Genomic DNA, 21,011 nt, shown 5'->3' on the forward strand with positions numbered 1-21,011 from the left:
TGCGCCATTCTCTCACTGCTGTTGATGATCCTCTCACCCATGGGCTGTGAGCTGGGAGGGAGTGTTAGAGCCGCACCGGTCACGTCGCATGGGTCTGCGCCTTCTGCCGCTGGAATTGGCGGCCCAGTAATGAGGCTGGTAGTTACTGTGCATTGGAAGCAGCCATTGCTTAAGCCTCAATATCTCGGCCATTTAATTTGATGGGGTTTTTTAAATACCAAAAGCAATTAAGTTCACATTTTGAGCTAATCGTCTACAAAATTTCATTTCAAAGATGCTCAGACTGTTTGTGAGAGGATTGCTGGAAAGAGACTCAAATATGCCACTATGCCTGTCTGTTTGTCCTTCTCTGCCTTCCCTCTTTCGCAACCAGAGCCAGGCAGACTTCTCGAAAGGCAATGACCGTGTTCTCAGGCTCCTGCTTTTCTGGCAGGTTTTTCCATGGTGTGAATTTCAGACATGTACGTTAAATGCCAATGATTGGTTGCAGTGCTTAGCTGGTACCGCAGGAGTGAAAACAGGGATTTAAGGGCTGGCTGATGGGCAAGGGCCAGATTGTCGTTGCTGGGGAGCGGGTGGGCGCACAGATGTGTACCAGGGCCAGGAGGAGATGGTGGGCGCTCTGCCCGTAAGCGTGTGTTACCCGCTGCCTTGAGGCTGGATGTCTGTGCTGCTGTACCCGGGGGTGTGAGCAGAGGCACCCAAACCTCGCACAAGTCCTTTTGCTTCGGAAAGGTGTCCCGGGCGAGCTGTTGGCAGCATGTCCACCCCATCCCTCGGCAGCTTGCCCCACGTGCCTGCTTCCCCACTCCGCCTCCTTCCCTCTGGCCCCAGCAGGCCTGGCCTATGGCATCCAGCTCCGGCAGCCCCCGCAGGGGCCAGCTTGCCTGTAGGCTGCAGGGCTTTATCAGATCGGAGCAGAGCCGGAGGTCTTTGCCAGAGATTACTTGTTCTCCTAAACAGCCGTGTTACTGAATACGGAGTAATCCCCCCTCAACAGCCAGCTGGGGGTTTTGTTTCCTGCACTGAGGCTATCGTGTTAACGCTCTCTCCTTAAAGCACCTTTGCCGGCTGAGCCACCCGTGTGCTGCCCATCACCCTGCCGGCACGATGGGCAGGAGCACGCTCCGCACTGCTCCCTGCCAAGCTGCCTGCCCCCGGCGCGTTCGGCTGAGCCACGCACCGCCGCTGCGTTTCAGAAAGTGGCATTGCCTGGTCTGGATCCCCCTTCCCATCCTCCCTGGCTGGTTCCCCTGGCCGGCAGCGGGGAGGTGATTTATGGAGTCCCACACGCACCTGGTGAGTCCAGCTCTCTGCGTTTCAGGGAGATCCATCGCACAGGGAGGGGAGGTCACCACGTTGCAGGTTTGCTAACCTTGCCCGCTTATTAAAAATGGTAAAAGCCTCCCTCAGGACTCGTGAAGTATAGATCCAGAGAGCTCCATATGCTGTTCCCCTTAATGAGATGTCTGCCTGAAGAGCAATAGCAAAACACACCATCCAGTTCAGGGTCCCTATAGCTAGATGGCCTGGCTGTAAACAGAGCCGTCCGTCTTAATGGGCTATCGTGTAAAAACTTCTCCCAGTCAATAAATCAAAGGGGCTCCATTTATATCATGTGCTGCCTTCGTTATTAGGCTGCCCCTGGATGGCATGTTCTGATACAGAGCTCCCCAGGACCGCCAGGCAAGGCCAGAGGCTCTAATGGGCATTTAATTTAGGCTTCCCCTTGCCAATACCTATGCGGAGCTCAGCAGCTGGAGCTCGGTAGGGGATCCCCCATGGTCTGGGATGGTCCTGCCGTGCAGGAAAGGGCACCCATGGATTGGGACCTGGCTGGCATCACCTCCCCTGCCCTGCTGGGTAGGAGCCTCTGGTGTATGGGGGTCCCTTGGGGAGCTGCCAGGGACCGGACCTGCCCTTGGAGGGGTGGAGGGGGGGCTGGCGAGCACCCCTGCTCATCTGGGAGCAGCAGCAGCAGGCTGGCACAGGTATTTATTTTTCATTCCCTCCCTTGTGCTGCTCGGATGCCACCGGAGGGAAGTTCCGCTCCAGCCACCATCCCAGGCAGAGATATTAGTCCTCATTACTAATTAAAGGAAGCAGGAGTAATTGACGGATGGTGGATGGCAGGGGAGCTGGTGTGATGAACGGCCCCTGTCCCCGTGCCGGGGACGCATGCTGAGCGCTACCTGTTAGCTACAAATAAACAAACCTGATAAATAATAAATAGTTTGAGAAGAGTGGCTGAGCATTATTTAAATTAATAGGGATTAGAGGAAGAGGCCTGAAAGAGCATTCCTCTGGATGAGCTATCCCTGGACAGGCAGGGACTCATTTGTTGCAGAGTGGAGTAAACAAGGAGATGGGGAGGATTCATCACACCAGGGCCTCACGGCGCTGCTTGGGCTTGTAACGGCATGGCCACACTTTTCCCGGCCACCCCTGCGCCGGGGCTCCCCGTGTCCCTGCCGCCTCGCTGGTGTCGCCGGGCTGCCACACGTCCAGTGCCGGGCTGGAGCATCGGGTGCAGTGGGGGAGCCAGGGTGCTGCGGCAGAGCAGTGGGGTACAGATGCTTGGGTCCAGCTCTGCCACAGGTCGGCTGCCAGCAGGGTCCCACGCCACAGCAGGGCACCCCAAAAGTTTTCCCAGCCAGCTTGGTGGGCACCTGAGCCACTGCTGCCTATCCGCGCCCAGGCACTTGCTGCCAGCTGCAGTTTGGTCCCAGCAAGTGAATCCAGCTGCCAGGGGGTCTTTCCTCACCCCCTGACATTTGGATAACCCCCTGCCTGCTCAGAGCCGGGAGGCTGGGGTGGTGGAGGGAGGACGGATGCCAGGGAACGGAGAGGGGAGGGCAGGCGCTCTGCTCGCTATCACATCTACTCCATCTTATCGCCACGGTAATTTGATGATAAAAAATAATCCGAGGCTGGAAAGGAAACATGTGTAGTGGAGTAAAGATTGAATGTAGGTGGATTGTGCCCTGGGGCGGCGGCTGGGAGATAGAAGGAAATGTCCTTCTGTTTGACATACTGCCGAGACGCGGCCCTGCGCCCCCCACCTCGCCGAGCCCTGCCCACGGCATGGGGACCCGCTGGCCCGTGTGCCATGCGGCGGGCAGGAGGGTGCCTGCTGTGGCCCCCCCCGACTCCTGCCCCACCACCTGCACCCCTCTGCCCCCCAGCACCCCGTGGGGTGCTGCCCCCCCACCCGGCTGCCCCACAGCTTGCTCCCAGCGCGTCTGATTTTTTTTTTTCCCCTTTGGTTATGCTTCACAACTCATTTTATCAGCTGTCAGTAGCCAAATGTCTTTTTTAAGGAGTGGGTTATAGCCACTAATGTACTGAATGCTATTGCACTGGCTGCAGTTAGTGTTCCACGGCTAAATTACTATAATTAATGTTCCACTAGAACTGTTTGTAACAGGCGGCTGCGGGAGCCCCAGGTCTGGGCTTTCACAGCCACTGAATTATCTCTCCTCCCCGGAGAAAGAGCCTCTCGCAAGGGGAGGGCCGAGGTCAGCACCGGGACAGTCACGCACGAGCCGAGCTGGGCTCCAGCAGACGGGGGGCCCGAGAGCTGTTCCCGCAGCGCAGAGCCCCTGCCTCCCCCCGTCTCAGCTGCTGTGCCCCACGGGAGTGCGGCTGGGTGTGCGGTGGGCTGCGGCAGGACTCCCAACTGGGATGTGCCACGGCACTGCCACGTCGCCCACCAGCACCAGGGCTTCGCTCGCTGCCCTCTGCAAGTTGCTTTATGAAGACAAAACGCAGTGCCTGGAGAAAACCTCCCCAAAATTCACAGAGGGTGGTGAGTGGAGATGTTTCCCCCATGCCAAGCATGGCACCTCTTCCCAGAGCATGACCTGGCCGGGCAGAGCCTGCACCCACAGCAGGGTGCCCAGTCCCAGCTGCCAAAACCATCCCTGCCCTCCCTGCTCCCCCTTCGCCTCCCAGCAAGGCCGGAGGCACAGGGAAAAAAATTTGCTCTGCAGGCAGGAAGGCATGCACACACCCCTTGTTTCGCTAAATGCATTCGTTCAATACCTGCAACAAACAGATTAGCCGGGGCTTTATCAGGGACAAGAGAAGGGAGAGCAATGTGATAATGGTTTTCAGCAAATCCTCGGGCTGTCACAGATTAGAGCGGCCGCGGCAGGAGCATTATCAGCCCTTTCCTCCTCTCCTCATCGCCTCCCCTTTGTGTCCTCTCTCCATCGGATTTCTCCAGCCAATCTATCCCGGCAAGAGCCAGGCAGATACAAGAAGAAGTCGGTTTCCATCTGCTCCACGATTGGTTTTTCCCAGCAGCCGATCCGTGTCGCGGCATCGATCCGCGGGCCCCCCCAGCGCTCGTCACCTTGCGAGTCTGGAGAGGAAGGTGGTGGAGGGAAGGGGGGCCGGGCGGGGGGGACGCTTTAAACTTGCCGCGTGCCATTGATCCGCAGGCGGGAGCATGGCCAGGCCAGCCCCACCAGGCAGGAGGGGCGAGAGCCGCCTGCCCTCATCAGAGGAGTTTAAATGGCTGTGACCTTCTTGTTAAAGGAGAGGAATGGCTTTGGAGGGCTGGCAGGAGGAGGGGGCCGAGCCCTGGTCCCCAGGGAGGGTGGCTGGGAGCTGCCCAGCCCTCACCGTCCCACGAAGGGGAAGCTTGGTGAGACCCACACCAGGGCACCAGGAGGCTGCCAGGAGCCCCCCTCTCTCGGAGGGGACACCCACATCCCCACTTCTGCTCCCCAGCTGTCTGTGCCACACCATAGTGTGGCCTGATACAAGCAGGGACCCGTCCTGGCTCTGCAGCTTGGCCAGAGCCCAAGTGAGAGGTGCTGTCAGGTAGGAGCTGCTGGGGTAACCCCGATGGGTGGGCAGCTTTCTCAGGAGACCTGAAGCTGCAGGGAGCTGCTTTTTCCTTCCGGAGGCAGGGCCTGCTGAGGGCTGCCTGTAGGCAGCGAGTGGCACCAGGCCTGGGAGCTTGCGGAGACACCTGGAGATGCTCAGAGGCCATTGCCCGATGGGCAGGGCAGCGGTGCTGTACCGGGCAGAGCTCTGCATCCCTGGGGTCAGGCTGAAAAGTCCCAGAGTGACCATCTCTGCCACCTGCCTTCCCCCTGTACCCCTCTGCTAGGGTAGAGCTGTGGCAGCTCTGCCTCATCTCACCTTCCCTGGCTCACCCGAGGGACAGTATGCGGGTGGGTGGGAGGGCAGGAGGGGATATAACAAGTAATGGCCCCGAGTGTGGAAACAGTGTTAATAAAGTGTATTTCACTTTTAATTTTGACATATAATGTAATGATCTTTTTTAAGGCCCTATCATATTATCTGCATGACTAGATTATTGAGTCTTCATCATCTCCAGATAAATTTATGACCAGGATGATGCTTGGAATTTATTATCAGTCAATAGAGCTCAATACTGTAACAAGGCGTGTAATAAGATATACATATTTAATGATCCGGAGTAAAACAGCCCCGCTAATGGGCAGGATGAGACGGAGGCTGGAGCGTTAATTTCCATCCCCTGCCCCTTTCTGCGGGAGCCTGCGACGTTTAGATGGGACGCAGCCCCAGGGTCCCGCGCATTGCCCGGCGCGGGCTGGGAGCACCGACCGGCTCTGGGGGATGCAGGGGAGGGCAGCCCTCATGCTGCTGTGGCTGTGAGCACGTGCCTGCTGCATGTAAGCATTAGCAGGAAGGCACATACGTCAGCCCATCCCTGCAGGCGATGTGCAGGTCTGTCTCACACACAGCGCACGGGTCTCTATGACGTGGCTTCGTGGGTCTGGCTGACATCCCTGCCTGCACCGTGTATGGGCCTGGCATGCGTCTGCCTTGTGTGCAGCTCCCTCCAGCCGGGCAGTCTGGGTCAGCGTTGCACAAAGCCACTGCTCCAGCAGCTGCCAGGATGGCCGGCAAAGGCCGCCTGGTGCTTCTCGTGTCTCAGCAGCAAGCCTGAAATCCTGCCTCCGGGACGGTGCTGGGCTCTTCGGCTTGACAAGGGGAGCTGCGGCAGACAGACTCCCCACTAGGCAAGGATGCCTCTGGCCCTTGGTGGGGACGCAGTCCCCTGAGAGCTGCGCTGGCAGTGCCATCGGGGCAGGGTCCCCCACGCTCCCGCTCGCCCAGCTGCGTCCCCGGCAGGAGGGTGGGCAGCACCAGGGCAGTCACGCCACGGGGAGCAGGGCAGGTCTGCATGCCGAAGCGCCCCAGCCCCACGTGCAGCCACCTGCAGATGGCATCGTGTCAAGCAAGGGCCCATCTCCCTCACCAGGTTATATTTTGAGCTGTTGGCGCTGATTTTTCCAGCCCTTTGGGATGTTATTAAATTAGTTTCCTAGGACTTTTAATAAGCACTTTTGATGCCTTTGAAGCGTGCGGCTTTGTGGGAAGATTACAGTCCCGCATCCATCTCGCTGGGAGAGAAACAATGGCAGCAGGGCTGGCGTTTGATCTCTCCTCCAGAAGGCAAGAGAGGGTTTGTGTGAGACAAAGAGGTGAGCTGCTGATTTGGAGCTAATGTTTAAAAATAGGTAGGTCTCCCTCCAAGATAAAGAGACCTGCCCTTCTCTGTGTAATCTCCTGCCTCTGCCTTGCTGGACCTGCAGAAGCACAGCTCGCTTTATTTGAAGGCTTCGAGTGCGGCGCTGCGGTTTGATTCTGGGTCCTTTTAAAGCAATAACTAGGCCATCTGACCAAGCTTTAAAGAGGAGGAGAACTTTCCATTAGGACTCGCCACACACTCTCGGCGGCACTGGAATTGCATCCTTCCTTGCCTTTTATATCCTTTCTCTGACATCTCGTGTCACTCACAGGCAGGAGAAACTTGGCTTTATAAACTCTCTCATTTCTCCCTTGAAATTTCTCCCTAATTAGGGTCCCAATCCCAGTGGTGGGACTGGGTTTCAGGAGCTGGACGTGGAGCAGAGCCAATGGCCAGGCAGTAGTGGGGGGCTTGTAGGGCTCAAAATGCCCTGCAAATCCCCAGCGTGGTTTGACCTTCTGCTTCCCTAAATAAACCCTCCATCAGAGCAGGGCATGGCAGAGGCATGCAGAGGGGATACAGGAGGCACAGGCACCTGCACTGGTGCTGGGGACCAGCAGGAAGGCAGACCAAATTTCTCTCTGCAGCCTGGGGACCTCCTGGCCCCCAGTGGCATCAGTCAAGGGCAGGGAGACAGCATCTCCTACATCTCCCGACAGTTCCCACACAGCAGAACCAGAGCCAATGTCCCCACCATGCCGAGCATCTGCTTGCCAGGCCCCGGCACTGGCTCTGGCAGGGGCCATTGGGTGAGTTACACACCATGAGTACCCGGCTCCGGCCAGGCATGCCTTTGCCACGGGGAGAAAAGGCATCAGGGGAGCCGAATTCCCTTTATCTGTAGATAACTACTGCGGCCTTTAACAGCCTGGAATAAACTAGCCATAAATATCGTGATCATAAGTGCTTAGATATGGCAACTTTACACTGAACAGAGGTTTTAACCTTCCCTGCGGAGGATATCCAGCTCTACATCACTGACTGTTTCTATCCAGCTGCATGGACAAAGACGAGCTCTAGGTGAGCTGCTCAGAGCCACCACATCAGCTACCAGCTGGCTCTCAGCCCAGTCTAGCCCCAGTCCTTGCCCCAGTTTAGGGGTAGGACCTCCCTCCCGCTCTCAGGGCCTGGCTGCCGCTGCCATGTGTCCTGCTGGAGAGGCCGGGAAGGAGCCGTCCCACCGCACACTGCCTGCCTGCCTTCTGCCTGCTCCGGGGTGTGCTCCAGGAGAAGAGGCGATGGGGCAGCCCCAGTACCCTGCCTGTGGGACAAAGCTCCGCATCCTGGCAGGGTTCCTGCTACCACCAGCGCTCCCCGGCATCCCCAGGGACCCACTCCAGTGGCAGCGACAGTACTGGCTGTGCAGGCAGGACAAGGGCAGAGCCGTGGTGGTGATGGGCCGTGGGCCCAGCAGCGTGGCTGCAGCAGCATCCTGTCTCCCATCCATCCCCTGGACTTCTCTCTTGCTCTGGTACTGGTTGGGCTGGCGATGCCAGCAGTGCTGCTGCTCGCTCACCTCTCTTGCCTGCCCCGTCCCCTTCTGGCAGCTGCCTGCAGCCCTACAGTCTGCCCAGGCTAGTCGAGGAGATGAGGCTGTGGGCAGGGACCCTCCATCCATGTTGCAGAGAGGGGCAGACACCAGCCTGGCCATCCCTGACATCTAGTGCGGCTGGGAGGAGTAGGTGCCGAGAGCATCTCTGCCCTGTCCCATCCCCAAGTCCGGCTGGTCACCCCAGCAGGCGGGAGTCCTGCTGCCCTTTCCCACCACCGCCATCCTTCCCTCCTTCCTCCTCTACGGAAGCATCAGCATTGGAGCCTGCGGTTTACTGGGCTGCTATGAGGACCCCCCTCCTCTTCCCATTCACACCCACACAGCCCCAGAGAGAGGCGTCCTAAGCCACCAACTTCTGCGGGAACTTGTCACCATCACCTTGTCCCCGAGCCAGGCCAGGGCTCTCGTACCAGGCCTGGAGCAAGGGGGCAGTTTGCATCCTCCCTGCACCTCGCCAGTGCCCCAGCCCTGACTTTATTTTGCACAGCGACTTTCAGGCAAGCTGTAAAACACTCGGACGAGTTAAATAATACACGACAGTGTACGGTATAAATTACAGGAAGCCAGCGGTGGAGCGACATTGTATGCTGAATAAATTAAAGGCTGCGTGACTTACAGGCGAGATTGATCTCCTGCCGAGCATTTTGTTTAGTGACGTGCTTGTCATAAGGGAGAGCTAATTACGGGTGTGGAGGCGCGTGGCTCCGACTCTGGGGAGTAAGTGCAAAGTGAGCTCCCGAATGTCAGCGGGGTCCCCACACTTCCAGGATTTGCTCTTTCCAAGGCGGGCCACATGCCAGGCCCCTGTTAGCTGGGGACCGGCTGTGTCCCCCGGGCCCGCCAGCTCCGTTGCAGCCCAGGGCAAAGGACTGTGCTGGCACGAGGAGCTGCCAGGGTCTGAAAGTGGGCGCCCTGGCTCGGGGGACGCAGCTGGCTGGCGGCTTGGGCTCTGCCCTGGGCGAGGGCTGGTGTTGGGGCTACCTCGGCGGCAGGCTCACGGGGGGATGGAGGTGCCCTAACCCAAGCCTATTCCCAATGGAGCAGAGCCGTGCGGGAGCACGTCCTTTGCTCCTGCGGCTGGTCAGAGCCGGCAGTGCCTCCCCTGTCCTCGAGCTCTAGCACCGCTTGCAAGGTGCACAGGGAACCCCTGGTCCGGACTGGCTGAGCCACGGAGCTGCGAGCCGTGGGGCTGATTTGGGGGCTGAATAGTACAAAAAGGCAAATCCTTGTTGGAAATTAGGTAGGGATCTTGTAATCGCAGGATACTGCCATGAGCCACCAAGGGAGGGGGGAGTCTTCTTGAGGGCACAGTTTGGGCTGGATAATTTCGGGGAAGATGTGCTTTACCCACGGCGAGTCAGGCGAGAGGCTGGGGCGCAGCCGGGTGTCCAACTGCTGACTTCAACCACCGAACTCGGGGCCAAGTTTGGAGGCTTGTCCTGCTGGGCTCCTCCTGCGGGCAGCAGAGCAGGGACGGCTCCCACGTGGCGCCAACCCCTGCCAGGAGGTCTGTCCCCGCCGCTGGCACAGCCGAGCGATGCCGAGCAGGCGGCGTGCAGCCAGCAAGGCCACGGCAGAGGCTGCGCCACAGGGCCGGCGGCGGAGAGACCTCCCTGGGCTGCCGCGAGGGTGCTGGCGGCCGGCGGCCGTGCTTCGGAGCGGGCTGGCCGGCGGGATGCGCTCCCCTCCGGCTCGGCGGCTGTCTGTCACTCGGCGGGATTATGAGTAGTGAGCGTAATGCATCGGCGTATGAATAGGGTTGTCTGGCTGATGGTGATGTATCGTTTTTCATTACTGCCTCTCAAGCCCTCCCTGCTCCACGTGTGGAAATTCTATTTATTCCCTAATTTGTAAAAATTCCCTCCTTATCTGATACCAATCAGGGAGGGGTAATTGGCTCTCCAGGGCTAGCGGCTGGGGTCCTGATGAAGAGATATGTGTGTCTGCTCCGGCTGTCCAGGCACCCTGCCCTGCTGCACCAGCGACACGGGCCACAATTAATAATGATTTGCAAATGGCAGACAAGCAATAACGCAGAAAGATGTCCAGCCAGCCTCCTGCCCGCCCCTTAATTTCCTTCTGTAATATAAATGGCACGGGAACGAAAATCCAGCGCTATAAATTCTGAAATTAGTTATTCACCATAATAAATGGTTCCCTTTTTGGTGTGCATCCCCCCCATCCTTCTCCCCTGACCCCCCCCACTCCCTCCTCCCCTCCCGCCCCCCTCGCCCGCTACCTACTTCATTTGAGTCCTAATATGCAAATGCTGTAATTTAACGGGATGGTGAAGTTGATTTTCATGTTAACTTAATTACTTTGATTTATGAAGGGCTGGGATGCAGACACGGCTCCATCCTTACCCACCTCCCTCCCTCGCCCCTCCGAGGTCCCGCTGACCCGCCGCCTCTCTTCCCCTTTCTTCCCTTTTCTCAGTTCTCCCTTCCTCTTCTTCCCCAAGTTTAGTGTTTTATTAGCTGCCTTTAAGTGGACATAAGTCCTCGCGACAATCGCATGATGCGGAGGACAAATTCCCCGTCCTGCCTTGTTTAATCGTGCCTGGATAATGGATGTATAATTGACTCATTTGAATGCTTTTGCCTACAGGAGTGCAGAGCATTAAATGTTTGATTGCCTTAATTTCCAAACAGATCATTATCCCCTTCTTACCCGCTCTTAATAAACACTTTATGAGGATTTTTTTTGTAAAGGAAAAAAAATCTCCACTCCTCGTACTTCTCTGAAGTGATAAACTCTAATTAAGTCTAATATTTAAAAATATGGTAATGGTGACTTGTTTGAATAAGTGGCCTGCATTTCCATAATTTCATTATTACGTAAAACACGCTAATTATTTGAAGTGTGCTTATTACTAAAAGAGAAATCTCCATCTAATAAAGATGAAATTGGCTTTTTTCCCTGTATTGCTGCGCACACTGCTCTCCTTCCCTCCCGGCCGGTGAGCGGCTGTGGCCGGGAGCAGGGCGATGGCGGCGCTCGCTTTGTTTGCCAGGGGATGCTGCCGGCCTGCAAGGGTGCTGGATGAGCGGGGACGGCCACAGGGGCTGGAGGACAAACCAAGGGCTCTGTGCACCCTGCGCCACACTTGGCCCCAGCAGGGTGGATGCCCTTCGGGCTCGGGGGCTCCAGGAGCTGTTGAGGGTGGTGCAAGAGAGCTCAGCCCCACCCGCCCATCCCCTCCAGCTGGATGCCCCTGATCTCGGGGTCCCCCTGCATGGCACTGCCTGCGCCGGGCCACCCGGCAGCCTGCGGGGCTGGCTGGCGGGTGTCTCGGCAGCCAGGTATCTTGTGGCACTGTGTCCCCAGCCACCCAGACGCGGTCACCCTTCTTCCAGTCCCCAGTGCCGGGGACGAGAGGAAGCAGCCCATCACCCATGGGGTGGTGGTGGCCAGCCCGGGCGGGAGGAAGCAGGTGCCTGGGGCGGCAGGCGGAACGGCAGGATGGGTCCTCTCCGCCGTGCTTGTCTGCCTGGCTGCTTCCCGGGGGCCCCCGGCGGTGTCACCTCCCTGCAGGCCTGGGAACTGCCCGAGACGGGTCCTCCCTGCTGCAGCATCCCTGCGAGGGGGAGCTGGATTTGGACACTTCACTGACCCCGGTGTGCAGGGGGTGGGATGGGTATCCCATCCCCTCGCAACAGGGACAGCAACAGGTCGGGAGGGATGAGTATTAATGGTGCCCAAACCCTCTTTAGAGCCTGTGTGGGCACTCAGTGGCGGGGCGGGCAGGGGAGGCACTGGGATGAAGTCAATATAAAACTAATTTTCTTTTCTTCGTGAAGAAATGAGGTGTGTGGCAGTAACGTAATTGCAGATAATGAGGTAAGTTATTCTTAATATTCTGCGCGTCACTGTCAGCGCCACCTAATATACCTGCCGGCTGTGCGGGGCACGTAGAGCCCCTCGCCCCGCACGCAGGCTTATGAGGCCATTCATTTGGGAGCAGCCCGGCAGGACTGTCCCTGGTGTTCCCATGGCTCCCTTCAGGCTGGGAGCTCTCTGCTCTGCTGTATACTTGTGACCGCTGCGGCCAGGCATCCCAGTGTCCCCACCTCGCCCGGCATGTCATGGTGGGGATGGATGCAGACCAGATACACCTCCCTCCAGGCTCCAGTACGGACAGGGAGAGCGGCCATGAGGGCCTGGCTCCACGTGCCAGGCAAATGCTGTCACTCCTTGCCCCGATGGCTGTCCCCTCCTGGGGATGTGACCGCTCATGGCGAGTAGCGATGCCCACTGTGGGGACACAGCACCCAGCGCTCCCCTTTGCAATTGCCGGGGACACCAGCAGTACTGCCGGGCTGTGTGGGGACCGCACAGCTCCTGTCGGTCACAAGGCCGCCTGCTGTCACCTGGGGTCGGCAGAGGGGAGACGAAGGGTGGCAGTGGCCAGGCGGCCCTGTTCCTGCTTTGCAGGGAACTGTTATACAAAGGCAGCAGTGATATTATTCATTAACAGGGATTGCCATTAGAACATTGACAAATGGCCCCTCGTCGCCTGAGCATCAGTTCTTGTACAGCCCATAAAGCATGGGGACAGTTTAAATATGGACCTGCTCAGCTCGGGCCGGGGGTGATCCGTCTTCCCGGCCGTAGCACAGGTGCAGCGGGGCTGCCTCCAAATGAGCACATTTAGGGGGGCCCTGCACTCCCCCAGCCCTTCACAGACCGCCCAGGCAGCTGCCAGGATTGAACAGCTCACTCCTTGCACCACAAGTGTCTCGGCCCAGCGCACGTCCGTCGTGGCAGCGCTCGGCCCTCCGAGCCCCCGTGGCGGTGGCGTCCAGGCGGTCTGGTCCCGTGGGGAGGTGGTGGAAATGCCGGCAGGGCAGCATGCGTGGGGACACAGCCCCTTCCCTTCTCCCCAGTGCCTGGGGTAGGTGCGGAGGTGATGCTTTCCCCGCGCGAGCATCGCTTCTCCTGACAGCCCGTTCCCACGGGGTGGCTGCATCACGCCCGGGCGGCAGGCCAGCCTCTGCTGACTAAATCCTTGAGCTCGTCCTGGGTTCACGGCGGTGCCGCTTTGCAGTGGCCGGAGGGAGGGCACACGCCGGGCGGTGAGCCCAGCGCCACGGGCTGCGGGGTGTCAGCCTCTGTCCCAGCAGAGGAGTGCAGCGGGCGTGTCCATCCCCCTCCAAGGACAAGGGCAGCCAGCGATGCTGAACAGCAGCAAACTGCAGCCCTAACTAGAAGAGAGCTCCTGCCGCCCCACACATGTGCACGTGCCGCTGCCCTTGGCTGTCACTGCAGCGAGAGCTTGGCAAGACGCAGAGAGGGCTGGGACCTGGGTGTCGAGGTGGTGCAGTGTTGCAGTGGGTAATGCTAAAACACCAGGTAGAAGGGTTAAAACCCAGTGGGGCTAAGCCAGCCAAGGCGAGGGGAGGTTGGGGCGACACACAACACCGCGCTGCACTGGCAGCCTGGCCAAGGAGGGTCCCGGAGGCAGCCGGGACCCAGCACTGCAGGGCGAGCTCGGCCCCGGCCATCCTGGGGCCACCGCGGGGGGACACGGGGCGATGCTCGGGAGCAGCAGGACAAGGCGAGGGGCAGGGAGGCAGGGCAGAGCCGCCGCTCCGTTTGCAGGAGGCAGGATAACCCCAGGCTGACCCCTTTCACACACACCGCACAACACCCCTAAATCAATTGCATCTTATTATTACAATATCAATATACAATATTCCTACAATAACACCATTGATTTTCTACTCAGAGGCTGCACCTAAGTCTGTTTTAAAGAGGAGGGAGTTAATAGTGCCCTCATTAAAAATCTATAGATTACCCCCCACCCCAAAAAAAGAAAAAGCAGTTTATATTCATTAGGGCTATTGAATATAAAGTAATATGTTTGTGTAGGACATTGGAGTAATGTGATAATCCGTCCGCATATCAGGGAGAAATCCACTTAGCAACCCTGTCAGCTTGACAAGAAAAATGTGCCCATAAAGTCGGGAATACATTGAGGGAGCGAGCGCGAGGAGAGCGCCGACGCGCGTGCGTGTGCGTGCCTGTGTGGCACCCGCAGAGCCGTGCCGGCCGCCGGCGCAGGGACACCTTCACCCCGGCCCCTGCTCAGGCCTGGGGACGGGGGGGGGACCCTGGCGGCCCCTGCAGGGGTCTGGGACCGGAGTAAGCCGGGTGTGCTGGGATAGGGATTGTGGGGGGCTCCATGCCCTGCCAGCCTGCGCAGCCCCAGGCAGGGTCACCCTTGTGGGACAGGGCTGGTGGGTCCCAGCCCGGGTGCTGGGGCAGCCCCACCGCAGCCACATGCCCCCAGGGAGACCTGGGCTGGGGGGCGCAGGGTGGGCAGAGCTGCCTGTGCCCACCCGCCTGCCTTGGACGCTGCTCATCCCCCACCCCGTGGTCACCTTTGCGATGGATTAAGCACTGAAAGAGCAGCAAAGCAATCTGTTCGCGCTCTCTTAGGCTGTCAATTGCCATTTTTGTAATAGAAATTCCTTTCACAAGGTAACGACGGCCAGATTTAGAGGATTTCATATTGCTAATAATTCCCCAAACAGCCATCTGACTGTGTTGTTTTAAAAGCCGCTTAGTTTTTTGCTTTGGAGTTTATGAAAATCTCCCACTCTAATATCCCGAGAGCCAGCCTATAATTGTGTTATTAAATCAATCGGAGCGGATTACATTGTAAAATCAATAGATGGCTGTAATTGCATATTAGAAAGTTGTTCTGCTGTTGTTGATTTTTTTTTACATGGATAATTATAATAAGCGTGTTTACCTTAGTGCTGATTTGGAATAAGTCTCACTAAATGACTTACGATGAGCTTGGCGCTCCCGCTGCCAGGGGCCCTGGCATCGTGTGGGACGGTGAGGACGGCACTGCTGGTGCAGGCGTGTGGGTGGCACTCGTCCGCCGCTGTCCCACCGCCTTTGCAGGGCGGTAGCCCGGAGCCCAGGGTGGCTCCCAGCACTGGCAGCTGGCGCGAGAGCACGTCAGGGCTTTGGGGAGACGGCTGGTGGGGTTTAGGAAGCAGCCGGTGGTCCCAGAAGGTCCCTCCAGGCACCAACTCAGGGTGCCTGGAGTTGGTGAGGCCTCGCTGCCAATTTGGCCGCTCCCCAGGCCTCTGCACACCATTCCTTTCACCAGTATGGAGCTATAGCTAAGTCCCGGTGGCCCGCACCAGCCGGGCGATGCAGCAGGCAGGGAGGTGGGCAGCAGGACGCCTAGGAGTGGCGAAGGGCAGCGGCCGGGTCCGTGCTTTCAAATCCAAGCTGCTCGCCGGCTGCCCGCCTGCCACAGCTCAGAGGCCAGGATTTGCTTTGCCGTTACTTTCCCGGGGGACCAGGCCAGGGCTGGCTGTGGGGTGGGGGTACTTCGGCCGCAAACAGTTGCAATCCCCCTGCCTCCGTTTCTCCGGCTTTCAGGCCACCGTTTCCCTGTTAGGTTCCACTGGAAGCTGGCTCCGGGGGCAGGTCCAATGCTGGTTTTCGGGGGCTCAGCTGGCCGGGGGGGCAAGGGGGGGGTGGAGCAGGGGGTCCTAATGACAGTGAGGGGCTTGCTTGAGCGGGAATAAGTGGCAGTGGGAGCTGGCACTGTGGCTTGGCCAGGCAGGATACCCATCATCTCCAGGACCATTCTGGAGCCATCAGTGCCTCCTCGGGCAGCAGAGAGGAAAGGCACAGAGAGACAGGCTCGTTTCTGCCCCCGTGCCAGCCAGTGGGGCTGGGGACACCCCTCCTTCATCAGGCTGTCCTCATGCCCAGCCCCTTCCCCAGCCTGGCACACTGTCAAGAGAAAGGGGTGCCATGAGAGGGCCTGGCGGGGGGACACCCGGGAGGCACATGGCTCTGACAGGGGCATGACCTCTCCCGCTGCCGGCTGTCAGGCAGGAGGGTCCCTGGCAGCTCAGGGTAGTCCCCCCAGAGGGGCAAGCCCCCTGCATCTCCGACCGATGCTGGAGGATGGGTGACGGCTTTGCCACCAGGTCACCAGGCACAGCGGGGCTGGGCAGGGCTGCTGGCCTGGTGGGGAGCAGCAAGGCGGCCTGGCAGCCCCGGCCCTGCAGGCAGGCGCCTGGCAGCGGGGCAGTGCTGCCCGTCTGCGCGGGGCCCTCGATCCGGCACGCGGCACTGTCAGCAGGCAGCCTGCTGTCTCCTAGACAGTGAAATATGGCCACAATTAGCCCGGATACAGTTCAATTATGATAAACAGCGTTTGCACCCTTTAAGCCGTGATTAAAAGGCCTCCTCCCGTTGATAGAGAGACCTAATTTCACATTATTATCGCTGTAGCTTGATTATAAAGCACTCCCTGGATTTACAGTTGGGAGATGGATGTGGAGGCTTCTTTATCATTTACACATCAGTAATGATGCAGCCTTCCCTCCACCACAACATCCATCCAGCAGCAGCGGGGAGAGGGGGGCCCTGCCTGCACCCCCCCCCCTCCCGGGGCACCCTCTCCCTGTGTCAGCCGGGCCCCGCTGCCACACGCAAGTGGGCAAAGTCACCCTTACGGTAACAGCTTGATAAATGGGCGGGCGGTAATGAAATGGAGACATCAAGGCGTGGGGCGAGGAAGAAAGAGTGGTAATCGGAACGAGTGGAGCTGTCCCGAAACGGAGGGGAGCGGGAAGAAGGATCGCCTCTGCGCCGTGTGCTGTCAAGGGAGAAATTACACATTTACTCTTGCTTTTTCTTAAGGAGACGGCCCTCATAGATCAAAACATGGATTTACAAGCCAATTTTCAACATGAAATATAGACACCAGGAATCAATTTAAGCCCAGCTTCTATTTTAGCAAACGGTGCCTGCATTTAGTCCCAGGTAAATAACACCAGCCAAAGCCTTCCCCCTCCCTGGCTCACCACCCCGCCGCTGCTCGCTCTGGCGGCTGCGGTGCTGCTGGCCGGCCCCCAGCACCTGCCTCGACTGCAGCCCCGCGCCGGGAATGGCTGCAGCCCACCAGCCCGGCCACCCGGCTGGCTCAGGCAGGGACGGGGATGATCCCGAACAGCGGTGGCAAGAAGAGAGAGCCAGGTGCCACACACCACCTGCCCCAGGTGGGCGCGAGGAAGGAGAGGACCCTGCTTGGCTGGTGAAGGGCAGCTCTGGCATCACCTGCCATCCCCGTCCCAGTGCGGGGACAGCCCCTTTGCTGGCCAGTGCCACTAAGCAACAGGGGTGCTGGAAGAGAAGGCTGGGGTGACCGGCACTGGGCTTGCAAGGAGGCAGCTGCTGGCCACGAGCTAGGGGCCAGCATGGGTCCAGCTTGCAAGAACGCTGCCTTCCCCATCTGCCAGCTCCCCACAGGCTGTGGGGCAAGCACCAGCCTGGAAGACCCAGGGATGTGTCAGTCAGCAGCCTGGGCAATGTCATTGCCCCAGGCAAGCCTTTAGGTCCCGGGCATGGATTCATCCCAGTGCAGTGTGGGGCTGTACTGGGACAGGCAGCCAGTGATGGGGAGCCCGCACTCACCCCACACCACTGCAAGGCACTTGGGACAGAGTGCCTGGACTGGTGGGGATACGGGGCTGTGACCGGAGCTGCGCGGCCTCCCATGGGGGATGCAGGAGGCTGCGCAGCTCCGGTCACAGCCAGTCATGGGACTCGGAGCTTGATCCAACAGCTCCCAGTTGGATCGTTGGATGCTCTAACCCAGCATCTCTCTGCTCTCTCCGCAGACGACTGTAAGAACATCGCCAACATCATGAAGACACTGGCCCATAGAGGCTTCATCTTCAAGCAGACCTCCAAACCCTTTTGATCCCCAAGGCAAGCCAGGCAAGGGCTGCATGCGCCCGGCGCCGGCGAGGCGGGGAGGACGGGCTCCAGCATTAAAAAAAAACGGCAACCGAGGCCAGAGGAACCGACACAAAAAAATCTCAATTTCAGCTGTTAACTTCAGTAGAGGTTGTATATATGGGAAGGCAAATCTGTGTAGACCTGATGTGACTCCCTCTCTGGGCTGCTCCGGACATTATGCCATGCTAGCGGACAGCCGCGTAGGGCGCTTGCACCACATTTTAGACTCGTAGTTTGTTCTTTTTCTTTGGCTCCCGATTTCCGTCCCCCCCTCCATATCCCACCCCGTCCTCCCTCTCCCGCCCCGTAGCCAGAGCATCCCCCATCTCCTCCCCGGCATGGGCCGTCCCCACCTTCCCTTCTTCTTTCTTTTCTCTGGTTTTATGTTTTCAGGCCTCGATGGCTGCTGCAGCGAGGCCGGCGCGTGCCCGCGCCCGGGCAGCGCTCACGGAGGCTCAGCAGTGTCGAGACGGCCCCTCGCCCTCCCCGCCAGCCCCCCCGCCTCTCCCCTGCGCGCCTTTTCCCCTTTTTGAGTCAACACTAACCCCTCTCTGACTCCTGTATGTGACAAACGCGATCCGTCTCTTTATGTTCAAGGTGAAGTGCCTGTATTCTCCGCTGCAGAGCCCCTGACAGCCTCACCGAGGGCTGCGGGGCCCCGGAGGGCTCCCTTCAGTGGGGTGGGGGCCCGGCAGGCGGGCGGGCAGCAGGAGGGAGGTGACAGTGTCCGCGCGGAGCCAGGTCCCATCCCGTCCCCGTCCTGTCTGCTCGTGCCTCTTGCAGGGCTGGGTGGGACGCCCAGTCCTGCCCCGGCCCCGCCGACCGATTCCAGCTCCACCGGGGCCAGGCCCGCCGCAGCACCGCGTCCATTGCCGGCGGTGGACGTGCCAGCGCGCGCTGGCCCCCGGCCCAAGGTACCCGAGCAGGGGAGCTGCAAATTGCCCCAGGCCCCTGACCTCGCTCCCCTCCGACCCCATCCAGTCTCCCTCACTTCCTGAGCCGAGGCTTGGCCCCCCACATGCCCACGGTCCCTGGGGGCCATGCTGTGTCCCTCGCAGGTCCCCATGGACGCTCAGCAGCAGCTGGCTTGTTGCCTGAGAGAGTTGCCGAGCACATCCCCTCCGGCTGGGTGGGCTCCCGGCCGGCCAGGGCAGGGCCGTGGGGCAGGCTGAGGGCGCACGTCCCCCCCACTGTCACCCAGCCCCGGGGCCCCTGCTGAATGGGGCCCTCGTCTGGGCGCTGACCTGCAGGGAGGCTGCAGCCCCGGGCCCGTGCGTGCATGGCCTGGAGCGAAGCCGGTGACGGCAGCCAGAAGGGCAATACAGGCACTGAACTTGGCGGTACATGACTGCATGGTGTGTGGTGTTCCAGTTAAACCAACCGATAATGCAAACCCAGCATTTTCATTGTCTAGTTATTCCAATCCTTGCTGTAAATGTGCCACATGAATAAAGTTTGGGGGTAAAGGAGCCCGGGCTGTGCCCATGCATGTCTGAGTGTGTGCGGGGGGCAGAGGCAGGGGGTGCCATGTGGGTACGAGGGATCAGGCTGCCCTCACTGGGTTACAGCACCCCAGCACGTCCATCCTCCCCAGGGAGGCAAACTTTTTGGCTGTGAAAGGGAGATTCAGGTTCTCTGCTCCTGGGAGCACTGCCCCGCTCTCCAGCACAGGCCATGGGTGGGCCCAGCAGTCTCCCCCACCACCTCGCAAACGCTTGTGCCCCAGGATGGCCCTACCCCAAGGGTGCCACCAGCCCCTCCCGGCTGGGCTGTGCCCACAGGTGCACCCCTGCGCAGCCTTCTGCCTGGTGCAGGGTGACAGCCACCACCATGTCCCACTGGCAGCCGTCATCCCACCCTGCAGCCTGGCACGCTGTACCCACGTGGCCCCTACCACACTTACAGCATCTCCGCTGGAGCCAGTGTGGCTCTGCCCCAGGCAGCACAGTCAGCGCGAGCACAGCACCGTGATGCGCAGGAGCCATACCGAGCCGTGCTGGAAATGCCACCATGCCCAGGTGCCCGAGGGACCCTGCCCAGCGCTGTGGTGCCATCGGGTGACAGGGGTGCAGCTGCCCAGCTGGCACGGAGTGGGCAGCTCCCGGAGGGAAGGGGCAGCCCCAGCCCACTTGCTCCAAGCAAAGGTCACGGGGGTTTTAATGGCTCCCTCTGTGCCGCCCCGATCAACTTTATTGACCTATTTTCGATGGAGTCATCTAATTAGTTTTCTATGAAAACTAAGAACTTGGCCTTTGCCCTTTACTCCTGCAGGCGAGAATGTGACTCGGAGGACGTTGTCATGGTGGGTCGATGGCCAGTTACACTTGAAAGGCAGCACAGAGGGGACGCGGGCTGGGCAGGCAGGCAGCGGCCCAGAGTGGGCAGCGCAGCCGGGGCCACCCATGCCCACAGAGGCAGTGCACGAACCCAGGCTCCCATTGCTGGCATCAGCGATGCCTCGGTCCCTCCAGGGCCCTGCAAAACATGGGGCGCAGAGACCAGGGCCCCCTCTCACCCCTGACTGAAGCCTGCGAGGTGTCTGCCTGCCTTGGGCAGGGCAGCAGGAGGAGGAACCCGACCTGACAGTGACTGCTGGGGACAGTGTCCCGGCAGGGGCATCCCCTCACCCAGGTGAGGTGGCACTTGCAGGTGTGGGGCATGCAAGAGCCACTGGAGAAGAGCAGCTACACAGGGGCTGGGCATGTGGGATGCTGGAGGGAGCTCCCTAGCCTGGCGCAAGCAGTGCTGCAGCAGCCCAGAGCAGGGCCTGGTGGCCCCAAAGACAGCAAGGACTGCAGCAACCCCCGCAGCAACCCCCACTGCAGCCGACACCAGCAGGTCCAGGGAGAGCCACCAGCCTGCCTGGGGTGGAGGAGAGACAGCTCGCACCATCTCCTGCTCTGCACAGGCTCACCAGGGCTAATGATGACTCTGCTCCAGTGTAAGTGCCAGGTTCTGAATTTACAGGGAGGCTCACAAAACTCTGGCATGTTTAAAAAAAAAAACAACCCACACAAAAAAACCACCGGAAGAAATGGCAGCGAACGCTAGCAGCCGCAGGGCAGCCATGCACAGCCTTGAGCAGAGCGGCGGCCGCCAGCAGAGCCCTGCGCAGCCCTGAGGCCACCCCCCAGCACCTGC

At 59.5% G+C, this 21,011-nt stretch overlaps 1 protein-coding gene across 2 annotated transcripts in view; it reads left to right on the forward strand.

Moving 5' to 3' along the window:
- Positions 1-19,339, forward strand: part of ERI3 (ERI1 exoribonuclease family member 3) — a 135,213-nt gene extending 115,874 nt beyond the window's left edge. For both annotated transcript variants that reach the window (XM_064455256.1, XM_064455255.1), the window contains one exon: positions 17,750-19,339. In XM_064455256.1, the coding sequence (XP_064311326.1) occupies positions 17,750-17,832 (83 nt within the window). In that variant the 3' untranslated portion in view covers positions 17,833-19,339. The remainder of the gene's footprint in view (positions 1-17,749) is intronic.
- Positions 19,340-21,011: the final 1,672 nt, after the last annotated feature.

This window comes from Phalacrocorax carbo, chromosome 6 (assembly GCF_963921805.1).
Source record: "Phalacrocorax carbo chromosome 6, bPhaCar2.1, whole genome shotgun sequence".
Lineage (NCBI taxonomy): Eukaryota > Metazoa > Chordata > Aves > Suliformes > Phalacrocoracidae > Phalacrocorax > Phalacrocorax carbo.